A 25271-nucleotide genomic window follows, 5' to 3' on the forward strand; every position below is an offset into this window, starting at 1 on the left:
TGGAAAGCCAGATAATACAGTATATGATAAGCATTTCATAAAAAAAAAAAATGTATATATATGCATGAAAGTCATCTGTATGCCTAAGCTGTAGCAACACATGCCTGCTTTTATGTTGCAACCAACCAGCTTGATGTTTCCAAGTACTGTTGTAAATAAATACACATCATCTGTCATCCATTACATTTTTATTTCCGTTCAAAATGTGAACATGTAGTATCTCTGTTTACATGAGATTCTGTTGCAGTATTCGAATTCAGCTCAATTCTCGGCTTGTATTTAACAGAAAGCCAAAGATGGGGACTTTCCAATGTTGTATTATTTTAGTTGGTTAAACGAGGACCTATCAAACTATTGGCATAGAAGCAAAAAAACAGGTGGGATGTTATCGTTTGCCTGACAAGTGATAATCTTAAAAGATCCCATAGGCACTACTGGAATTAAATGATTGGAAGGGTAATGGGTGTATATTTCTGCAAAAAGGAAAAAAAAAAATAAAAAATAATAATAAAAAAAAGTTTGTTAACCTAAGAATAGTCATATGTGATGTGTAGGGAGGAAAAAGCTTAAGAAAATTCTTTGTTTTAACTAATTCAGATGAGGGAGTGTCAGTGAACTGAATAAATACCTAAGTTGCAACACCATATGGCATGAATTCTGAATTGTAGAAATTGTTTGCTCTGCTACCTTAGTAGTTATATATTCATCTGATGGGAATTTGTTGGTGGAATGCTAATAAATGGACTTAGAAATGACTCAAGACTGAGATACAGCAAAAAGCAAAATTGAAACGATCTTAGCATTCTTTTCCAATGTTTCTGATACTAACTACAGAAATTCTGAACTTCAGAAGCTATCAGCGCCACCTTTTGGCAAAAGAACTTTTATTGAAAAAAACCCTCAAGCATGTATTTAAATTCTGTTTTGGGACTTTACAGATTAGAAGAACACAAACCTTCTCTAACAGATTTTCCTTTAAAGGAGGAAGGAGTGGAATGTAAAGTGGTTTTATGTTGTCTTGATTTAATTTGAAAAAATAATTGCACACTTCATAAAATACTTTGTTAGAGTGAATTAAAAAAAAATAAAAAAATTGAAAAAAAACACTGTGGCTTGTGTTATAGTATTAACTTCATTTAACTGTTTAGCAATTACCAGAATTCCAAAAGTTTAATATTTTTAGTCTTACAAATCCTCATTTTTTTAACATGTAACAGATCTGAAATAACAAGCAACCAATAGATTAATTAAGATCCTTATAAATATTATGTTTATAACTTTATACTGCTTATAACCTTCCCACCCTGTGAGTGATCACTAGACAAGAAAGTTGTTCGACATCACTGCAGCTGGTACAATTACACCTTCTAATTACAGCAAGCAGTATAATTTTACAAGTTTTAAAACTCCTTTTACAGTGCTTATTTACATTTGTCAAAATATAAATGACTACTCTGATGGCAGGGAGTAAATGTAACATGAATAAAATTTGCAGTTAAGAACAAAAAATATCTGCTAGGGATTTATGGACACCAAGTTGCAATTTTACCAATAAATAGGGGCTTTAGTCTTTTTCACTTGTAGGGAAATTAAAATCTGACTTGCATTTTTTAATGCTATTTAATTCTTCAGAGTTTTATTGATTCAAAGTAATTACTCTAAATTACAGTATAGAGAATCTGATCCTTTAGTTTAGAAATGTCATTTACAACAAAAGCAATGATTGTATATCTAAATGATAGAAAAAGTAACCTTAGATTTGTTTTATTAGGGAAATGTAATTGTGTTTGGTTTCATATGTAATTGGTCTATGGACTACTTAGTTCTGTAGGGAATTAACAACCAGTCTTATATATATGAATATATGATATATTAATTTAGTAAGTAAGCTTTTGTAAAACGTTAATTCCCTTAGGATACACCTTTATGGAAGGACTTTCAGTATAAAACCTGTAAATAGACAAGAAAAAATAACAGTAAACCAATTCTGGAAAACTGTGAGAAGATCCAGAAGTTTTGTGTAGAGGCTGGAGTTCTTGTGATTAGACTACATTTCATTGTTTTTTTGATGTGTGGACCTGATTCTGAAGGGTGTTTCCATTTTAAATGATTCCATGATTTTATTGTTTTCATCTGTGAGAAATCTTTTTGTCCTTTAAAAGTAACTATAAAATTGTGTGTTTTGCATCCCTTTTTGGAAAACTGAGTTTTACAAAGGGCATCATATAGGCTTTCTGTATTGAGACTTTAGTTTTTCTAGCTTCTTTGGAAAAGTCTCAATGACCAAGGGGCACCAAAACATTAAATGTACACAAGTTTCATGCAGGCTAACTTTGAGCAACTGATGAAGCAGACACTGGATTTCTGTCCTTTAATTCCTTTCAAAATCCTGGTGCCCTGGTACAGGTGAATATGCCTGGTATTGCACCTCCTGCTACCAACTGAACAGTACAGAAGTACTGTGGTTTTTAAGAATGTATGTAGTTTTATTTTTATCAACAGTTCCTCTCTTAGTTTGGAACTTTTTTCACCTAAAACTGCTACAGTAGGATTTCTTGGTTTTGAATTTTCTGATTGCTTTCTTATATTCACTGCAGGTGGTGACTGTCTTAGATTTGTTTTAGGTTTGCATTAGCCAACAGAGTTTCCCTGTCACCTACTCATAGCTAGGTATCTAGAACTATAAAGGTAAAATATCTCCTAGTCTGTGCTAAGTTTTCAGCACTGTTTTTCTCTTTTCCCTGTGTAGATTGTAGAAAATAGTTTTCTCTCCACCACATTTGCTTTTACTCCTCAGACTGCATCTCTTCCAAGTTAAAAGGAAGTCAGAGTTATGCTTACCAGAAAGCTAGGTTGCAGAGGTTGTGATGAAGATTTTGGGGATTGTGTCCCTTTTTGTTTATTGTTTCATGAGAATAATTCTTCCAGATGAAGCCTCTTGTATTCCTTGGGTAATTTGTGTTGAGAACTTGTTTCAAAGCACTGATCTTTCAGCACTTTGTGAATGGAGATCTGTATTACATGTGGCTAGATTGTACCCCAATGACTGGCTTTGAGGATCACAGCAAAATACACAAACTTTGGGTTGAACTGAAATTTGCAAAACTGAAAATAGCAAAAATGATGCTATCAAACACTTCAAATACTACTGGAACAGCTCCAGTTTGAGATAAAAAACTCTTTTCTATTCACCTTCAGTTCGTCCATGAGTACCTACATACAAAGCCTGTACCTTAGAAATATCTGAATTATGTTGAAAAAGATCTCATCTGAAAGAAAGGAGTAATGGATTTTCTAACATGTAGAAAGCTTCTTAATGGTTTTGTTTTCTTTTTTGTTTTATCAGATTTAGTAACATTTTTCTTGTGGTTGTATTTTTTATTTGGGGGAATATAATTCGATTATCTCTCAATAATGCAAGAGCAATCCAGACCAACCTCTTTCAAATTGCATATTAAGTAGTCTGTTTGAAAGAAATTAATCCTTGTAGCCAACATTCCGCTACTTTTCCAAGTTTTGGTCATCTCTGTTCACGCATTTAATCATTGTAAGTCTATTTTTATATAAAGCAAGGATAAAAAGAAGCAAACTTCTTTTTACATGTCTGATTTTAATCTTTTTTTAATCTTAGTTAGGAGCTATATTTTTCTCCCTTCATTGAGGAGTTATACAATTTAAGACAAAAACAGAAAGTATCCATTTTTTTAGCAGTGCTTCCCTTGCTAAATCCCGTATTTTGGTTTAGTGTGAAAATCAGATTTGTGTTTTTCTAAAACTGCCCAGCATATGTTCTTAACAAGTGCCCTGACATATAAACAGTGACAGATTCTTTACCCTCCTTCATTTATTTCATCAGATTTAGACATCTATTTTCTATTCATGCATGTAGTCTTTGGATTAGGATATGAGCAAGAGCTAATTAATGTATATGTTGGGTTTAAGAAATGTCATAGGCAAACTTCACAAAACTACTATTTGTTTCTCTTTGCTCTCTTGCTTCTCTGAGTTGTGTTTTTTTTTTGGTTTGGGTAAAAATTTTTTTAAAAAAAGTTGTGAATCAGCCACTTCAGATTTATAGATGACCTAGTGATTCCTATTACTTCATTATGCTTTTTAAATAAAATGCTGATAGGTTATTATTTAAATTTGCTTGCTTATTTCTGATAGTACCTGTATGTTTTCTGTAATCAACCAATATTAGAAAGTATTAAGAAAGCTCTGAAGTTTCTGTCATCCTACATATAGCAGGATACCAGTGTTTGTGCATGCTTTACTGTAATAAAACTGTACTTGGAATTAAATTGCAATGCATTCATGGAAATTCTGCATGCAAAAGAATGTCCATACAATCCCCAGTATTCCATGCAAAAAGCCAGCTAACCAGTTTTATGTTCTTTTTTTTTTTGTGTGTGTGTGTGTGTGTGTGTGTTTTATTAGTATAAATGTGCTACATTAATGTCTGTCTTTCTTTGTTGTTTGTTTCTTTGGTCAGATTTCCACATAGAAGAGGTGGTGGAGTGGCCTGGTTTAGACCTCAAACTAGGCCAAGTTTCTGGGTTGGCTCTGGACCTTGAAAATAACTTAGTTATCTTCCACAGAGGTGATCATGTTTGGGATGAAAAGTAAGTAGATATTTTGCAGAATGGCTTGTTAAAAGGTCAATTTGGTGTATGTAGTTTGTGTATCTTCTCAAAGAAATGAAATAGCTTGCAGTTCTTGTTCTGTTTAAAATTCAGTTCGTTGGCTGAAAGTGCCTTGAGGAGACTCAGAATGGAAGTGGTGACTGACATTTTCAAGACTATAGGATTGCCAGATCTTTAGACAGTAAGAATATGTCTCCAGAGGAAAAGAATATTGTACATTATGTCCCAAAACTTATCCCTGCTTGTCCACGTCTGGGGAGAATGCTGGGGGTCTGGGAGAATGCTGTTTTAGTAAGGTATACTACTATTAACGCCTGGGTTTAAGACATGCAAAGCTACTTCAGTGCTGGAAAAAAAAAAGGGGGGGGGGGAGGGGGTATAGAGCATTCATTCAAAATGGACTTTCATCATTAAAAAAAAGTTTCACCACAAAAAAAAAAAAAAAGGCCACTTATTATTTTAAAAATACAACATTTCAAATAGAGTCCTTGTTTATATAATGTCATTATGTCTTTCAGCATTTAAACAGTATATCTAACCATTTAGTTGAAAAAAAAAATCTCCATGAAACTGCAACAGAACACTGGGAGTAATTAATACTAGTTTATAACAGAATACTACATAGTACTCTTTGTAAATGTTCTTTTTAAATCTTCTAAGTATCTGTTCTTGATACTTACAAGGCTAAACAGTATGGTGTTTTTTTCCAACTCTTGATGAATTTATTTTAAGAGAAGACATTTCTGAAAATTAAAGGAAGCAGCTTTCTCACCCTTATAGTAAAATGATGCTTAGAATATTCTTCTGTGGAGAAAAAGCAGTTGTTTTTTGGCTAAATAACGTAATGTAGAAGATAAGGCAATCATTTAAATTTCTTGTGCATGGCATCAGTGATCTCTCCAGCTCAAGTGTGTGCAAGTGAAGACTATCAAACTTGAAAGGATGATGCATGCTGCAACTTGTATTACTCAATCTTCAACTAAAAGCTGGTATTGATTTGTTTTTTCTCATCCTCATACAGATGAATATACATTTCCTTTTTTGTGTCGTTGAAGAAAGTATTGAAAAAACATTTGAAAATAAGCTGGTAGTTTTGTTCATTTCTCACTTCTGAAATGTATATTTTGGGGGATTCTGACAACTGAGGTATACCCACAGCCCAGAGCACAAAACTGGAATTTGAGACCAACCACTATTTAGGAAGTCTACAGAGGTTAAACTTAAACTTTAAATTTGGTGGATGAGCTATTAGATGGATAAGGAATTGGCTGGGTGGCCTCATCCAAAGTGTTAGTCCATGGCTCAATGTCCAAACTGAAACCAGTGGTGTCCCTCAATGGTCCATACTAAGACCAGCGGTATTTAATATCTTAATTAATGACACAGGTGTCCTCAGCAAATTTGCGGGTGACACCAAACTGAGTGGTGCAGTTGACCATTTACTGGGGAAGGGATGCCATCCAGAGGTACCTGGACAGGCTTGAGATGTGGGCCCATGTGAACCTCATGAGGTTCAACATGGCCAAATGCATGGTGCTACACCTGTGTCAAGGCAATCAATATAGGCTGGGTGATGAAGTGATTGAGTGCAGCCCTGCAGAGGGGGACCTTGGGATTCTGGCAGATGAAGAATTGGACATGAGCTGGCAATGTACACTTGTGTCCCAGAAATCCAGCTGTATCCTGAGGGGTGGCATCAAAAGGTCTGTGGCCAACTCTAGGGCCCCCGCACGAGAAGGACATGGACCTGTTAGGGCAGGTCCAGAGGAAGCCACAGAAATGTTCAGAGGGCTGAAGCAGCTCTCCTGTGCACAGAGGCTTAGAGAGTTGGGGTTGTGCAGCCTGGAGAAGAGAATGCTCTGGCAAGACAATATAACCATCATCCGGTGTATAAAAGCAGCTTATAAGAAGGAGAAAGGCTTTTAACCAGAGCCTGTACATTTATTACATAAATACATTTATTATTTATACCAAAGAGTTATGTGCAACAAATAGAATTCGTACATATTTACATTGTTTCACCTGCTAGCAAAATCGTATCCTAAACCTCCAATAGAGAATCTCTCAGCCTATATTGATAAAAGGAACATCTGCCCAGTGATTCCATTTAAATGGGTGTTTAATTTGGAGTGTAAAGCACTAGTGATAAATAGTTAATGGAACATACTATACAGAACAAACATCTAATACTTAGGCCATGCTTAATACAGTTGTATGGTAACAGAACACTATCTTTTCTGGACCAGTTTTCTCTAGAAAAGGGCCAGAGGAAGTGGTTTTAAACTGAAAGAAGGTAGATTTAGATCAGATATTAGGTAGAAATTTCTTACTCTGAGGGCAGCGAGGCACTGGCACAGGTTGCCCAGAGAAGCTGTGGGTACCCCATCCCTGGAGGTGTCCAAGGCAAGGCTGCATGGGGCTTTGGGCAGCCTGGTCTGGTGGGAAGTGTCCCTGCCCATGGCAAGGGGGGTTGAAACTGGGTGGTCTTCAAGGTCCCTTCCAAACCATTCTATGAGTCTGTGATTCTAAACAAAACAAAAACTTATTATGGTGTGGGTGCAGAGGATCAGAGTTGTGGTCTGAAATCTAGAAATTGATGTACCCAGTACCTGTGCTGGGTCACGCTAAAGATTCGCTTAATTCAGTCCAGTCCTGGACAACAGCAGATGCTTATATTCTGAAATATTTAAAACCTGTGACTAAGGGACTTTCCAGGAAAAAAAAATAAAATATAATATAATAAAATAAATCCACTACTTATGTTTATAATCTCTAGAGAGTTTCCCCATTAATAAATGTGCCAGGTTATTTATGGTTTTGGAACCCATGTAAAAACTTTATACCCTTACCAGTGAAATCTGCAGTTTGACTGTTGCACAAAGTGTGGAAAAGTCCTTGTTTTAAAAGTATTGCACCTGCTACCTCATCACTCATTTTATGTTCTTCAGTTTGCTTCTCCCAACAATACACAATAATTTCCAATTTATCTTCTCCTGAAACTCATAATTTCTTTGTGCTTCTTTAATATCCTTACCAGTTCCCTCATTTCCAGTGAGGTATTTCCATGAGAGTCCCAGTGTATTTGGTCCTCTTTGTATCAAAATAATTCATCATTATTACTGTCATCTCTGTATCTTCTTCTGGTTCTTACTTCCTGAGATGGGGAAAAGGGAGTATGCTTCAGGGTTATGGGTTTAAAGCACTTTCTCTCTTCCATCTTTTGTTCTTTTCTGAATAATGTATAACATTGTATTCACTCTTTTGTCTGCCACTGAGTAGTCAGCCTTGAGCTAGCACCATAGAGCTAAGAGACAGTTTCTTTCTTTCAATTGTTAGCTATTCTGAGTATTTTCTGAAATGTGCTAAATGTTTCCGTATGGTAATGGTAAAATGTCACGTGTTAATCTGCACATGAGATTAGTGTGGAGGCTCACCATATTTGCCATCATGCAGGGATTAAAGTTGGAAAAAAGTGAAACTTCCTCACTGAAGATATCTATGTGTAGAATCCTGATTCACTTAAGCATTCACTTGTTTTGTTCACAAGTATTGTTTTATTCCTCCTCTTGTGGAGCATAGTTGATTAGTTCATAGGAAATTTATTTCTCTTCTGTGAAGAAAGTCTGAAAGAGCTGGGACTGTTCCGCCTAAAGAGAAGGCTCTGGAATGACCTTATGGCCCATTTTCAAACTTAAATGGGGCTTATAAAAAAGATGGAGAGTGACTTTTTTTTGTCAGTGAGATAGTGACAGGACAAGGGGGAATGGTTTTAAACTAAAATAGATATTTTGATTAGAGGTTGGGAGGAAATTTTTCACTCCGAGGGTGGTGGGGCACTGGAACAGGTTGCCCAGAGAGGCTCCATCCCTGGAGGTGTTCAAGACCAGGTTGGATGGGGCTTTGAGCAACCTGGTCTAGTGGGTGGCATCCCTGCCCATGGCAGGTGGGTTGGAGCTGGATGGTCTTTGAGGTCACTTCCAAACCTAGTGCTGTTAGGAGCCCTTAAAATAGATAAGCTGAAACTTCTGTGGGCCTGTATAGAGTAGAGTGACATTAAAACAGTGTATGTGGAAAGCATGACTGAAGCTAAATATTTGTTCCAAATCTTGCTGCATAGGAAATGCACATACTTTTGTGTGCTCAGCCTCCCCTTTTGTTTTCATATATTTCATGCACATATGAAATAGTCTGGGGACTGCTTCATGGACTGTGCTGAAAAAGATGGAATGTATCTGTTCTTATTTTTCATTAAGGAGGAATAGAAAAAGATTCTTTTGAAAGGGAATTATCATGGCTTTTATATGTAGAAGAGGGATAAGAAGTTATCAGGCTTGTAAGTTAATGTTTATCATTAGCAGCAAATACACAAGTAACGGAGTATAATATTCCTCAGCAAAACATAAACATGAATCGAGCCTGAAAGCCCAGAATTTATTTTCTCTGTTTCAGTGCTTCTGTCACAGCACAGAAACAAATTAAAAATAAAATAAAATTATCTGTGCTGTTAGGCACTTCGCAAATGTTTCCAATGCATTATTAATATATGCCATAAAAGCTGGATCCTCATTCAACTAAATATAGCTGGATGAATGGTCTGTGCTCCTGTAAGGCAACTTCAGTCTGCTTTAGAGAGCAAAAACAGTTACAAAATGACAAGCCCTGTAACACAGTAGCAGCTCTTCTGTGGCTCTAACATTCCTTCTGGGCATGGTAAAAAAAAAAAAAAAAAAAAAAAAAAAAGCTCTTTTAATGAGTCGTCTTCTTTTACCACATGCTGTCCTCAGTTTCGTGTCTGTCCTCAGTCTTTCGTGCCATATGCAGTGTGTGCTATTCAAAATGTAAATGTTTATATATATATATATATATGTATATATGTGAACTGTTCAGCTGGCTGATCAATGAATCAGCTGAAAGTTCTTTTGGAATTTGTGATGAAAAATAATTGACTGTGTGTGCAACTTATAAAAGACATAATACAGAATATAAAATGCATTCTTGAACATCTGTTATTGCATTCTTAACAAGCTAGGTAGGTTAGTTTAGGCTGAGCACAATGCCACAGTGGTGATGGATTATTAAATAAGAGTAGAGCTCAGGGTTGTACTTTCAAGGCTTATGAGAGCAGGTGGTCTGTCTAGATTTTAATATGTAGCACACCAGAAGAAAATCAGATGTAGCAAGAAATTGTTTGCATTAGTGTGAAGTGGCCAGTTGTAGTAGAAAAATTGCTATGAAATTGTATTGGAGCTTGAAATTAGAAGTTGTGACAGATGCAGCATGTTTCGTTTGTCCTTTAACATGAAACTGCAGAACCTATTAGAAAACCATGCTGAGAGCAGAGTAATATGGCATATAACAGTAAGGTTTTAATTCTTTTCTTGGTCTGCTTTTGCTTCTTTTAAGCTAGCAGGAGTCGGCATAGTCTGTGTCCTCGTTTATCAAATGAAAAAAAAGAAGCATGGAGTAGCTTGGAATATATTCATAAGCCCTGGAAAGGAAAGAGTGACTCTGTAGCATACTAGTCTGACTGCTAGAAAAAGATATTTCTTAGGGAGAAGACACATGAAAGATCAGTCCCATAACCTCATTTCAAAGTTCACTAGGCTTCCTTTGCTGAAAATACCATGCAAGCTCATACTTACGCTGAAAGCACTCGGTTCCCAGCAGAGCTGGGTAGTTGTTAACAGGAAATGCTTAGAAGTCTGGTCAGGACAGTTACTAGGATCAGGAATGATAATAAGGAAAAACAGTCAGTTTTCAGCTGTCTACCTAGTCAGTTCTGCAAAGAGATAGAATCTTGTTTTCTTCTTGTTGTTGCTGGTGCTGTTTCTGTACAATACCTACCCTCACTAAGATTCTCACCTGTGATTAGCTGTGCTGATTAATAATAACAGTCATCACAGAGCTTGAGCCTAGAAAGGTTGTTCTCACCCATATCCATTAACATAAGGTAAACTAAAACATTTTAGTAAAGATAAATAGTTACCAAGCAAGCATTCATCATGCAGAAGTGGAAAGCAGAAAAATCATCCATGTGTTGGAATAAAATACTTGACCACAAGCCCAGTTATTTGCATGCAAACATAAAGGTGTAACATAAGCCAAGAAACTCAGAAACTTCTGTTCTGCTGCCAAACGTTTGTTCGGTCTGTCCAGGATTGGTCTTATTGGTCATCTGTACCTTAGGAGTATTAGATTCCTGGGCCCCTGTCATTTACTGAAATCAAGCATTGTGGGTTGGGGCTTTTTTTATTATTATTTTTATTTTGGGGGGAGCTTTTTTGTTGGCTTTTTTCATGTGCGTGTTTTGTTGTGTTATTTTTTGTTTGTTTTTGTTTTGTTTTGTTTTTCTAAAGAAAATGCTTAAAAGCAAGAGAGCTTGTCGTGGAATATAACTTTCAATAATGATAAAAAAGCAAAATCTACTAGGCCATCATTAAATAAGCAAATAAATATCATTAGGGCATTGTGTGCCAGTAGTGTTACCCTTGTTAGCTACGTGCCAGCAATGTGTCCATGCCACCAAGAAAGCTCACATTGTTCTTGGCTGCACTAGGCAGAGTACTGCCTGCAGATCGAGAGGGCTGAGGTGGTCCTTCTCCTCTCTGCAGTGCAAATGAGGCCATGCCTGGCGTACTGTGCATGACGGTGATGAAGGGACTAGAGCACCTCTCCTGTGATGAGAGGCTGAGAGGGCTGTGACTGTTCAGCCTGGAGGGGGCTCAGCCATCAATGCGTACAAATACCTGAAAGGTATTTGGTGCAGAGAGGACAGAGACAGGCTCATCTCAGTGGTGCCCTGTGCCACGACAAGAGGCAGTGGGCACAGACAGGAACACGGGTTCCCTCTGAACACCAGCAGCACTGCCTTGCTGCATGGGTGACTGTGCAGTAGCACAGGCTGCTCAGAGAGCCGGGGGGGTCTCCCTCCTTGGAGATCTTCAAAAGCCATTTGGACATGGTCCTGGGCAACCTGCTGGTCCAGTGGGAGCAGGGGATTTCACCAGATGACCTCCAGAGGTCCCTGCCAATGTCAGCCATTCTGTGTGTCTCGTTGTAGCGTCACAGCAAAGTGTTCAGGGGGGCTCAGTAGAGAGATTTAGTAATGCCTTGAGCGTTACTCAAGTGAAAAGGGTATATTGATTCCTATCACTGGGTATATACCCAGTGAAAAGGGTATATTGATTCCTGTCAGAGGTTGAAGAAGTAGGCCCAGATAGTTACCGTATATAATATCTAATATATAAATATATAAATATTATATAAAATATATAAATTTATAAATATATAAATATAAATTTATAATTAAATATAATTAAATTTATATAATTATATATTTATTTAATTAAATTTAATTAAATTTATATAATTAAATTTATAAAATATATAAATATAAATTTATAAATACATAAATTTATAAATATATAAATATAATATAATATCTAAATGCTATTTCTAATTGTAGCCTATGGAGAAACTTGAACACATTCTGTCAGATTTTTCTGGTTATATATGAAACCAGTATTGCCTTGCCGCATTGAAAATTCTAGACATATAATTATTTAATGTTAGGGAGAGGCTGGGCTACCAGCACTGTACCATATAAAGTTTTAATAGCTTTATTCATAGCCTGGTCTGTGACTATAAAGGATGTTCCTGTTTACCAAGCTGCATCAGTCATAGCTGGATTTATCTTAGGGGCACTAATAAATAGCTTTAAAACTATAAGACAGGAGGGAAGAGTATGTCATGCGTTCACATGTTTTTTGTCCATAATCACATAGCCTTTTCTAACATTTAGGCTTAAATTTTGTTCAAAATGTTTTACATGCTCTATACTGAAGGCTGAACACATTTCAACAGGTTACAGTAATAGCCAGCTTCTCTGTATGGGTACAAGTGACTAATCTTGTATTCTTCGTTAAGTGCATGATAATTTTACATCTGGCAAGAGTCTTCTAGAAGGTTAAGCAATGCTCGTTCTTTATGACTGAAATATATAGTAACATGTTTAAATGTTTTTTTTTATTAATATATTCCATGTACCTTGAAAATTATATGTGGAATTGTGGGGTTAAGAGAAGCAAATTGTGGGGTTAAGAGAAGCACATCTCATATTCATATCCTATAGTCTCCTGCAAGGGCACGCTGGAAAGGATAAGAACCTTAAGATCTGAATGTTACAGTAGCAAGTTCTGGCAAAATAACAAATTGTGTTTGAAAAGAAAACAAAAAACATAAAGCACAAACACAGCCTACCTTAGTACAAAGTATACAAGTTCACACAAGTAATTATGCCCTGGTGATTAGCTATGGCTAAATTGTTTTATTTCCCACCTCTAATTTGCCACAGCAAATAAAAAAGCAAACAAGCTAACAAAAAAAAATTAAAAAAAAATTGTTTGATTGCTTTCTTTATGATTGTCTTAATTATTGCTGTGTTGATTTGGTACTCCTTTAGTTAGGAAGTCATAACCTGGGTAGGAAATGCAGATATCCCAACATTAGAACTCTTATGATCATACAATATTACAAGGCTTATTTAAAAAAAAAAAAAAAAAAGGTACTAGGTACTAGTAACCCACACTGGAATTAAACTAGAAAACCTGACTTTAAGTTGCATGTGCAGTGGTCATCATTGGACTGTTCTTTCTAATGCTGTCTTTGTATTACAATATTTCTGTGTAGTTCTTTTGACAGCAAATTTGTTTATCAACAAAGAGGACTTGGACCAATTGAACAGAACACAATTCTTGTCCTGAATCCAAGTACTGCAAAACTGCTGCATTCCACAGGCAAAAGTCTGTAAGTTTTTTGGTTTTATTTTGTTGTTGCTGTTGTTTTTATTAATAGAACTATTAGCATTTCTACATAATTTAGCCTCAAAAGTCACCAACACATTTTCACATGTCTGTTTTGTATTTCATTATGTGATTTTGTGTTTATTTGAACAAATAAATTAAAAAAAAAGCAGCAAATAATAATTACAATCATTTGCCATCTTCACTACATCTGTTTTTGGGTAATTCATATAATTTCATCTACCAGCCAGATTAGCAGAAATGCAGCGCTTAAGAGTATTGTATATTTTCTTTAAAGATACCAAATGTTAGCATGAGTGAGAAAGTAGAGATCAAGTGAATTCCAGATTTGAGACACTCTTGTCAAGAAAAATCTACAGTTATAGTGTATATTCTTTTGTTAAATACTAGCAGGTTGTTATTTTTAGAGCATTTCTTGATCTGTAGATAAAAAATGAAATCTTCAAATCTACTTTCATTCTTCCTGAAAGATGTCTTTAACTTGATTCTTCTACATTTGTGTTTGCAGATTTTACTTACCACATGGTTTGAGTATAGATAAGAATGGTAACTACTGGGTCACTGATGTAGCTCTCCATCAGGTATGTTTCTGAACCCTTAATACAAGGACCTTAGTGTATTGCCATTTTTGTTTGTTTGTTTTCCTAGAGGTTTATGTAAACTTACAATTATGATGTAAACTGTTTATGTAGGCTTGTTATGGTAAACATTAAGAATATGCCTATGGAAATTGACCCCTATACCCTTCATGAAATATAGTTGTGTAGAATAATTTGAGCAAAGTATTCAGAACTAAAAGTACCTGTTTTAAAACAGTAATTATTTTGGAAGAGAACAGATTTTTCTGCTACATCTTTGCTTATTAATTTTCCTAGCTCAGAATATGATACTAATTTGTTTGATGTAATCACAGGAAATTATATTTTATGCAGAAATTTCCCACAATCAGAATGGTTATAAAACTGGTAATAGATGTCATAGTCAAGATATTAAGGTTGTGTTTAGTGTACGCATTTATTTTATACAGAGTAATAGATATCCTTTTCATAGTCAGACATCCGTCTTATATTTCACCCTCCATAACTGAAACCTTTTACCTTTCTCTATTGATTTAAAAGGTTTTCAAACTGGGAGCAGATGTGAAAGAACCATTACTGACCCTAGGAGTAGCTTTGCAACCAGGCAGTGACAAAAACCATTTCTGTCAACCAACTGATGTGGCAGTGGATCCAATCACTGGCAGCATTTATGTATCTGATGGCTACTGTAACAGCCGAATCATCCAGTTCTCTCCAAACGGATTGTACATCATGCAGTGGGGAGAAGGTCAGAGCTCACTGATACTCTGTTATCATGAATTCATGTTATCATCAACTGTGAGATTGTTGATACAATTATTTATGTCATTTATAAATGTTTATTACAGTAATACTATGAAGGCCCCAGTTCAATTTTGCCCTTCTTATTAAATTCCAGATTTTTCTCTAATGCTTCTCTTGTTTCTCTAACAGCTAGTTGTAGTGGGTATTTATATATTCTCTAAAAAAATAAAAAATAAGAGTCTGTTAGCATGCAGTTAGCACAAGTAACAGCACGTCCTTTCTTAGCAATGAAATATCTAGACTTTCAAAAGTAATAGTAATAATATATTTTTTTTTTTCTAAAAGTGTGGTCAAATGGTATAAGCCTTTACCATTTTTTTCTAAGATTGATGTCAGGATCCTATCTATTTTAAGTTTTGTCAATAATTCTGTCCAACTCAGATTTATGCATCAGGGATTATGCTATTGTAGAGAAATAGCTAATTCACAAATTCAGGTTTTACAAAGATAATGCAAAAGCCTACAATAGTTTACCTGAATGAGTAAAACTGTTAGGGAAAGAACAAAAACTTTTCCCAATGTTATGCTGCATTATGTGAAATATTGCTATTTCTAAGCAGAACTTTGTGTAGTTTATCACAAATGTGTATATTTTGTGTTGCAGAGACTTCTTTAGGCAGAGCCAGACCTGGACAGTTTCATATCCCCCACAGTTTAGCCCTGATCCCTGACTTCAGTCAGCTCTGTGTTGCAGACAGGGAAAACGGTCGAATTCAGTGTTTCAGATTAGGAACTGGGGAGTTCGTAAGAGAGATCAAGCACAAATCATTTGGAAGAGAGTTGTTTGCAGTTTCATATGCTCCAGGTAATAATTTTTTTCCCGTTCTTCAGATTTCAAGTAGTTCTTTAATGCCAGTATGTCACTGTGTACAATGTCATTTCATAAAGAGTGCTATCATGTATCTTTAGCCAGATATTTATTCTTTTTCAAAGTAGTGCTGATGTAATGGAAAGTTTTAGAACTATCCTATTTTCCTGTTTGCAGTGGGGGGGATGAGAGAAGCTTGCATATAATCTCTACTCCTGAGAAATGACTGATTAGACTCCCTAAATGTAATGTCAACAAGCAGATTATATTGTTTCCTTCCTAGTGACGGCACAGTCCATAATTAGTTACTAATAATGTTTTAAAATACTCATTTCAAGCTCCATTGAAGAGAGCAAACTAAAGAGCTTCCAAGACATCAAGTGTTGATTTTCTTAAACTATAAAATCTGAAAGCAAACAATTTTTATTTAGAAGTTGTGTAGTTTATTATCAAAATCTGGTAATTAATACAATTACCATATTAAGGGTTGTAGTCAGATTTTTAATACCAATACTGAAGATAGTGAGAATGTCAAGAGCTGGACAAGGAATTTTGGAATGTCAGTCTCCTGACACTGTAGTTGATATCAAATTTAATATCAAGGTAATCTCTGTTGCATTTGCCTAGAATTTAAGAAATTATGTACAAATTATGTATACTCAGTATCTGTAGCCCTCTGTAGTCTCTGACAGCAGGAGATGCATTGTAGGGAGAGAGAGCAAGTCTGACCCCATTTTGTAGTCCACTCCTCTCCTGCTTCCCATGCACCCACAACCAGTTTATTTAAGACTGTTAGGAAGTAGCTTCTGACCATTTCTTTATAGCATCTCTCTATAGACTGGTTGTCCACAATATTTCCCTGTGATAACTTAGTTAACTTTCCTATTGTGATTTAGTTTCCTGTTGAGTTACCTCTGTCTCTGTCAGTCACTCTCATTTTCTCAGACAGCTTTTTACATCAATACAATTACTATTGACCTGCACTGTAGTTTTCAAGATATGGGTTGTTAAAGAAAATCCATTGTTGTTGCAGGTGGTCTCCTCTTCGCAGTTAATGGAATGCCTTACCCTGGAGAAGCAGAACCAGTGCAAGGATTTGTGATGAACTTCTCTACTGGAGAAATAATTGATACTTTCATTCCGCTTAGAAAGGTAGAGTGCCTGGTGTATATAATTATGTATAGGAGACTGTTGGTAACATCTCCAACTTTTATACAACTACTACAGGAAATTAGGTGTTTTAAAATGTATGGTGTTCAAAGGAATTCTTCATAATACAAACTTAGTGAAGACGCTAGAATTTCAGATCTTAGTTTCTACATGTATTAAATGCTCAAAAATTATACCACTTTTGAGATGATCCCTACAGATAATACCTTTAGTTAGAATAAGTTCACTTTATTGCTGACAGATAGTTATTAAAAGCTAATTTAAAAGAAGAATAAAGGTCCAGAAATATTTATAGAATTAGATACTAATGTCCATTACATGTCCAAAAAAGTGTTTTCCTAAGCAGGAATAAAACTCAACTGTACGGTTACATTTGTTCTTTGCAGAAGATTAGTTCGAGGGCTAGATGTTATTTATAAAGTATTGTGCAAAATGAAGTTTAAAAATGTTTAGTAAAAATATACATAGATTGTCTTAGACAAAAGAATGACTCCCATTCCTGGGTAGCACATATACTCAATGATTTGTAGTCCAGTTTTAAGGGATACTACAGACAGATATTTCTTTTTCAGTATAGCAAATAGCTGTGCTGCCTACAAACTTACAAAAACTGACAGTGGGTTTATCATCATTTTGAGATTCAGTGGGGGTTAGATAATGTTAACTATCTGTGCACAGTTACAGATTCTTGCAGAAAATTTCTGTATTAAATTTTGACTCCAGACAGTAGAGCAGGTGTACAACTTTCATAAGGTGATCCAAGATCAGTCTTTAAACCAGGAATAGCTTGAGACGAGAAATGAAAATACTCCAAATTTCTTACTTTTGAATTGTTTTTCATGCTTTTATGGAATATTATACATACAAGTAAAATACACAGTGAAAAAAAAAACAAAAAAAAAACTTATAAGAACATGAAAAAATTTAAGCAATGAAAGTCTGTCTCGTTTATTAATGTTTTGGAAGGATGACTATTGAAATCTTTAAATAGTATATAAAATCTGTATGTCTATGTCACTTCCATCCTATTTGGTTCACTAACAATTTCTCATATAAAGAAACATAGTTTGAGGTTACAGGGATTATTTTCTCTTATTATTATTATTTTCAGTTTTGATGTTGGCTGTTTTTTTTTTGGTTTGGTGGTTTGTATTTGTTTGTTTTTTCAGTAAACAATTCTTTGTGGTAGTGGTGTATAAAGGATGCACTATTCAGTCCTGAGATCTGAAATTGACCACTTACCAGAAATTACCCTGATAAGGTAGTTCACAATACTCAGTTTTCCAGTCTACTAACGAAAAGGAAAAATTCTTAATATGATAGCCATACTTGCTGGAGTGATGGATCTGGAAGTGTTAAGAATCTTGTTTTAGGGAGGAATCTGTAGCTCTTTATATCTAGACTAAAATAGTAGATCCTTAGGAAAGGTATTTAGGCCAGAACAACACGTTAACTACAAAGATACTGCCTTATCCCAGGTTTTTTTATTCCAGGTTCTTTGGTTGCTCAGTGCTAGGAAAGTGAACTGCCCTTTACTCTTGGAACTTTTTTCTGGGAACATTAAAAATAGTTGGGCAGAGACATTTATTCAAAACAGAGTCAGATGATTTTTTGTTCTTCTCTTTGTTGTACTAAGTTTAAGTTGCAGATGGAATAGGTGCTGCTTTGGAATGCACTTGTCACGTGGCGGCTTATTGCTTCTCATTGAAGTTCCTCATTTAATTAGTCTGTAGGTATCAAGGACAATAAATAATTTTTTATTTTTTATTTATATTTATATTTAATTTTTATTTATATTTTATTTATGTCGATAAATAAATTCTAAAGACATATGAGAAGATCATTCTGGATAAACTAAAGGCAACATGGCCAAACTTACCATCTTTTACTCTGTTTGCCCATCTCTTATTTTAGCTTCTTCTCTCCAATAGATGCTTGTGTTATACATTTGTTTGTAGATTTTGCGGTTATGACTGAGAGCCTATTAATATTTCAAGACAGCATAATAAATGTATGATAATAAGCAATATCATCCTTTAAAAGTAATTCAAAATAATAATTCAAATATTTTATGTATTTTGATATTTATCCTGGTCTGTTATACACAATATGCCCTACAAAATTTGCAATGCATTTTTTTTTCTGATAAATTCTGGTGTTTCATTCATTACACTCCTAGCTAGCAAAATAGGATCCTCTGCTCACCTGTTCCAAATGGTAAATCTGTAAATAATAATACACCGGCATAGCATACCAACATGCTTCCTTGAAAAAAAAAAGTTAGCTCAGACATTTTCTAGAACTGGTGGAAAACGAGTGATCTAGTGTCAATGCTTATAGCTATTCTTGGAGTATATACATTGTACATCACTATGTAGTACATAGTATGTACACTATGTACAGCAGTATACTGATGGAGTATGTACATGCTTGTGTGCTGCATCTGGAGAATCTGTGGTCAACAACATTAAGGATGCTTTCCTTGCTTAAAAGATGAAAATTAAAGCTTACAGTGGGTGTAGCCACATGATACTATCCCAAAAAGTCCACCTTTAGTAATGTACGTTTCAATCAAATATTAATTCTTTCTCAACATGATAGTAACTTACCACTATAGTACATAGCTGTATGTGCACTATGCATCTTATATTTCACAGGGTAAAATTAAATGCAAGAACATAAATATGAAGTGTTTAGCATGACTGTATCTGATAATCTCCAAGATGTTATCCTTTGAGATGGCAAACATACAAAGGAAATGTAATTCCTCTTCCCTTCACTCACATTAGACCTGCTGTTTTTTCCAGGACTAGTTATGACAATGTGTAGACAGCTAAGAGTAATCTGTCACTCCTTTTCTTCACAGAGCTTTGAGATGCCACATGATATAGTTGCTTCAGAAGACAAAACAGTATTCGTTGGAGATGTTCATGCCAGAACAGTGTGGAAATTTGCATCCACCGAAAGTATGTTCTTTTTGTTCTTAATGCCACAACTTCACATTTTGTATCTTAAGATCAGTGTCACTTATCTGGTACTGGTTTAATGACAATGATTTAAGTACAGAACAACTGCTGAAGTAAGGCAAAGTGATCGTTCTTCAGCATCGTTCGTCAGAGAGTCCAGGGTATGTGATCTGATTTTTCATAGGAGGAGGAATCCAAATGCATTAGCCTTATGGTAGATTTATGGTAGATTTATGGTAGATCATCGTATTAGTATATACTTAAAAGTATGAGTTTTTTTGCATTTTAGGTCTTTTAATGTGTCATTTGCTGACAAGTTCACTGCTTCCTTTGAAGTTATCATATCAGAAACTATCAGAGGCTGAAATAAAAACACAAGTCAATTTTAAACTTCTTTTAATTTCTTTGGGAATATTTATCATTAGAAAATTAATCTAGTATAATTTGAAGCCGTATTCCTATCAAGGGGAAACACTTCCCAGTTTTAATCTACTAACCCCCAAGCCAAACAGCCTGACATCAGGGAGAGGAACCTGATGAGTCAGGCATCTGTTTAGTAGGATTCCGAGAGAGGAATAAAAGGAATAAGAATAAGTAAGTATTTACAAATATACTTTAAATGAATAAAAATATAATCTACTGTTACATTATATCAGATAAAAAATGTATGAGGGAGAAAGCCTCAGGCTTCACAGTGTTAGTCAACCAGTAACAATCTGCTATTACAAATAAATTTCTGACTAAGCCAGTTATTCCACATTTGTCTGTTTATATTTTATTGGTTTTCTTATGGGTCATCTGGTATCAGATGCTGTTAATAACAGGACACTGGACCAGATAAATTGTAAGTCTGACTGGATGTGGCTTGTTTCTGAATCTATTAACCTGAAAAAGAGTATTTCTAGGCTTCTATTCAAAGAAACATAAAAACAAAAAAATAATGAATTTCTTCATCACTTAGAGATTAGATGAGGAAAGTCCATGTACCTTATTTTCTTTTTGGCTGAAACTGCAGTATAATATTGCAATAGCTAGAGTCCAGATGCAACCAGTCTTTAATCCATCATGATTTTGATTGTAATTAATAGTGTTATTTTTATGGGATTCCCTGAACACATGCCCATAAAGTGTCTCTGTGGCATAAGAGTTAATTATTGCAAACGGTTTTTATGAATCAACATCTCTTGTTTTTTCATGGTATTGTGAGCTATTGAATTGTTTACATTGGCTCTGCTTGGTGAAGTTCAGATGCTAATGGAATTGTTTGCTGTAGGGATTGTACTGTACATTTGACAGAGCTAGCAGGAAAATGTCACTGAGTGTCTTCGAAATGTCAGTTGTCCTGAAGAATAATTTTGTTTTACAGAAATGGAACATCGGTCAGTTAAAAAGGCTGGTATTGAGGTACAGGAAATAAAAGGTTAGTCTGATTCTGAATAGAAATGAAGGAACCAGTATTTTCACATAGACTATGACTGTTTCTGCCACAGTGGAGGAAAAAATGCTAACTAGTTTGATTGTTGTTCTGTTTTTCACCACCATTTCATACAGTTATTGTACATAAACTGAGCTGCCACAGAAACTAAGACAAAGCAGCTTGTAACCGTCGTACCTAGTAGACACTAATTTACAATCAATCAACATTTTTTTTTCAGTGGTGATGTGCTTCACAGACACTAAGATGAAAATTTAACTAGTGGATTAACTCCACATCACCATCTGGTATGAGTGTTAGCCCCCTTTGATGCAGAGAAAGCTCTGAAACGTAACTGTGAGAGTTACTCCCCAGCAACCTTTCCCTTGCTCCACAGTTCTCAGTCACCAAAAAAAGGTTATCTGGAACAGCAGCTCTGTTTTGTTTTTCTGCATAGCTTTTCTGCACACAGTCTTGTCAGTTACACCATAGGGGGAAAAAATCGTTCATTCTGTTCAGACTTAATTCCCTAGATTTACTGCCTTTTTTTTTCTTTTTCCTTTTTTCTTTTTTTCATTTTATCTTAATGAGAATGGGGAAAAAGAAAACGTAGAAATTTAATGTACAGAGATAAGGAAATACATGTAGATTAAGGTGAAGGGGGCAAAATAGTGATTCAGGCAGATTAAAAGTAATTCTGTCTTAAATCTTCTGTCTCATAGGCCTTTTATGTGCAAGAGGAAAAGCTTATTTCCCTTTCAGAAAAAAAGAGTACCTGTGCCTTTATAAAATATACAGAAGTTCTAAAGTGGTTTTCTTTGGTTGAATTCAGTGTTTCTGTGTTTTGCTTTATGCATGTATGGAAATATACACAAAGATTCCACCTGCCAATTGCAACATATAGTAGAATAAACTAGGCTGGCCTTATAAAACAGTGAATTTCTTATTGTGAAAACTGTTGTCCTTCTGTTTTATCTCTATTGGTACATCAGTCCTCCTGAAGCACTCAAAAGGGAAAGTGTGGACATCACAGCATCCACAGTATAGCTAATCTAGGGATAAGTCAATGCATTTCAGCTTTCTTTAGGAAGATACCATGCTGGCTGACATTTCTAATGCTACAGGAAATAATGAAATAGTATCAATGGGTAAGAAACAGTTAGGTAAGAACCTCTAAAGGGAAAATGTGGAGAACTGAACCGCTCCTCAGAGCAGGGCAAGGTGCTAGTGGAAAAAAAGTGCTCATGTCTGTTACTACCACTTGAACAGAAAGCAGGTTATCTTTATAGTAGTTTTATGTGAAAATTGAATTTGATACAGAATGAAATAACAATTGTATTCAATGTCTCCAATGCAGCTACTTCTTAAGACCTGCTGTTAAATCAGATGTTAAAATACATAGTCGAACAGTTTTATTAATTTAAAGTTAGGATGAAGAACACGATCTTTTATACACACTCAAAACAATATGTAGAGGATTTTATTGAAATTATTTATCTTGGTGTAGATGGAGAGGTAACAAAATGGCCAGGATTGAGTTGATGCAGTTTTCTAAAGCTCTTCAGATTTATAGAGCCAAAGGTCTTTCATGGGATTTAGCAGTAAGGAGAATTTGACCCTCTGTCACAGATTTATTGAAAATAAATATAAATGTTTTCCTTTTTGTCTGTGATAATACAACACACACTGGATTTCTGTATTTATTGTGGAAATGTAAATACCTAAAGGAGATATTTAAATGATAGTAGATCACTATCATTAGATCATTATTTGCCAATATGTCTTCTTGCAGGATTTGCCCATATTTTAAATGGTAGATGTTTTTTAAGGCAAAACTCTCCCTGACACCTCTCCTTTCCCCATCTTAGAAAGGAGAGGGCATTTTTGCTGGAGAGTGGTACCACTCAAACTCTGTCTTACATTTGGGATAACATCACCAAGAGCTAAAACTGGTTCCAAAAATGTTGCCTTTTGTTTCCTTGTTGTTCATCACTTCAGGTATTCTAGCTTTTTTTTTTTTTTCTTTAACTCCTTGTTCTTTGTTGCTTGATGCATATGGATTGCCTGTTTAAATTGTCTTCTTTTTAAAGAATTGGAGACAGTTGTAGAAGCCAGATTGAAAAACAACCCAGAACCAACAGACCCTCTAAAGAAGCAGGAAAAACAACATCTGGTCCGACAGGCCAGCACTGGAGTTTCCTTTGTTCTTATTACAACTCTTCTAATTATCCCTGTTGTTGTCCTGCTGGCAATTTTAGTATTTATTCGTTGGAGGAAGACAACAGTCTATGGAGGTAACCATGAGTAACTGTAGATAACAGTCTTTTATTGTTCATTTCAACACATCACTGAACATTGAGGGACAAGAGTGTGAAGAGAGAGGCCTGCTGTCCTTTTTCCCTTGTACACAGTTTTGGTGATGCTGCATGCAAACTAAGCATCAGCTTGCACACAGCAATGCCTTTATTCTTTCACCTTAAGCCACCACCTTTTCACGTGTCAAATGTTTTCCTTTAATTGGCATCAAAAATATATTCATGTTATTGTCTAGAATGCATTAATTTTAATACTCAGTGCATAATTGAATATTCAGCTTGGGATCTTTACATTATTGACAACAGAGGACTCTGGATATTACAGAGGCATAAAAAATGCAAATAGATTAAATTTCTGAGAGATGGTATATTCTTATTCCCTAACATCTTATGCATTTTGAGATGTTTCCATGACGCACCTTCATCCATTGCTATATTTGCTTGTAAATTACAATGCTATGTAAATTTGCTCTTAATTCATATTATATAATACCATTGTTTCTGAGACACTGATAGACTGTAGTAGGAGTTTGATTATTACACTTTTTCTTTCTTTTTCTTTTTTCTTTTTTTTTTTTTTTGTATGCCAGAAACAGTTTTATCAAGATAAACAAATAAAAATATATGTGGAACAGGCAAATGACAGTACTGTCATTGGCTAGGACATACTGTAAAATAATAGTTAATTCAACAGTCTGATAATACAGTGCAACTGAGCTGGATGTTTTCTATTTGCTGTGTTAAAATCTGCTTCAGGCTATTTTTAGAGTTCAAGCACTTGGTGTGCTAACACTCTGGATTGTTACAGTACTGTAGTTAATGGTTTTGATTTGCAGCAGCATCTTGCATTGGATTCTGAATGAAGCTGTGCCTCAATTTACAGTGTCAAAGAGTGACGCTGGTAAAGTAAATTTGCATAGATTTATGGAAACTGAGTACTATATACAGGAAGACAGATTGATGATAGCATTTCATTTTTCTTCAAATCAGGGATAGCAGTGTTAACCAGGGAAGAGGATACTCTGTTTTGCTAGAGAGGAAGTTCCTCCAACATATCTGAAGAAATTTACAGATGACTCTCTTTTGGAAAGCCAGTCATAGCCAGTCATCCCTGAATGGAAAATAAACCACCTTCAAATGTCACACTGTTTTTCAGTGTGCCAGAATGTAGTGCATGTTATAAATTACAGCTGAAGTAATGAAATTCTCAGAAATAACTTACATGTGAACCTTCTTAATGGCTGAATGGCATAAAATAAACATGTTTTGTATTATTGTTCTGTTAGGAATTATAACTTCACCTTAATCAAGAAGCTGAAAATTCAGTGTTCTTAGTGCTGTTGATCAATTTTATGAATGTCTGTGCTCTATGTCAGAAAATAGAGAAAATTACTTAGAGTATGATTTTCAAGCTCATTTTCAAAATCTACCTTATTTTTCAGCTGATGGGGAACACAAAGTTGACTCAAATTCAAGCAGAGTTTTAGGCAGACTTAGAGGTAAGAAACGTTTAAGATCTTGTAAGTACTCAGTAAATGAAGTCTTTTTCGTTTGTTCACTTCTGGTGAACAAGAGATTTGATGGAACTTTCTCAGAACAAGGACTCAGGCAAACCACAGGTTTTCTGTGGAAGTGTCTTTTAAAACTCTTCATCCGTCAGTATCTGCCTGCTGAAAAGGACATGTCACTACCACTGGAAGATGAGTGGTGCTTATAGTGTATCTAGTGAATGGAATGAAGTGCTCGGGGAT

At 35.2% G+C, this 25271-nt stretch overlaps 1 protein-coding gene and 1 long non-coding RNA gene across 6 annotated transcripts in view; both read left to right on the forward strand.

Moving 5' to 3' along the window:
* PAM (peptidylglycine alpha-amidating monooxygenase) overlaps nucleotides 1-25271 on the forward strand; it is a 119739-nt gene that overhangs the window by 92997 nt on the left and 1471 nt on the right. For 2 of the 5 annotated variants that reach the window (XM_035310396.1, XM_035310399.1), the window contains 10 exons: nucleotides 4493-4622; nucleotides 13332-13448; nucleotides 13974-14046; nucleotides 14584-14791; nucleotides 15452-15652; nucleotides 16689-16807; nucleotides 19692-19791; nucleotides 21158-21211; nucleotides 23296-23499; nucleotides 24963-25019. In XM_035310396.1, the coding sequence (XP_035166287.1) occupies nucleotides 4493-4622; nucleotides 13332-13448; nucleotides 13974-14046; nucleotides 14584-14791; nucleotides 15452-15652; nucleotides 16689-16807; nucleotides 19692-19791; nucleotides 21158-21211; nucleotides 23296-23499; nucleotides 24963-25019 (1263 nt within the window). The remainder of the gene's footprint in view (nucleotides 1-4492; nucleotides 4623-13331; nucleotides 13449-13973; nucleotides 14047-14583; nucleotides 14792-15451; nucleotides 15653-16688; nucleotides 16808-19691; nucleotides 19792-21157; nucleotides 21212-23295; nucleotides 23500-24962; nucleotides 25020-25271) is intronic. The other 3 variants (XM_035310398.1, XM_035310400.1, XM_035310397.1) reach the window with 2 other exon arrangements.
* LOC118156370 lies at nucleotides 5104-8863 on the forward strand. The gene is made up of 2 exons (XR_004746235.1): nucleotides 5104-7020; nucleotides 8500-8863. It is a non-coding gene; the product is annotated as an uncharacterized LOC118156370 (long non-coding RNA).

Source organism: Oxyura jamaicensis, chromosome Z (assembly GCF_011077185.1).
Source record: "Oxyura jamaicensis isolate SHBP4307 breed ruddy duck chromosome Z, BPBGC_Ojam_1.0, whole genome shotgun sequence".
Taxonomy (NCBI): Eukaryota; Metazoa; Chordata; class Aves; order Anseriformes; family Anatidae; genus Oxyura; species Oxyura jamaicensis.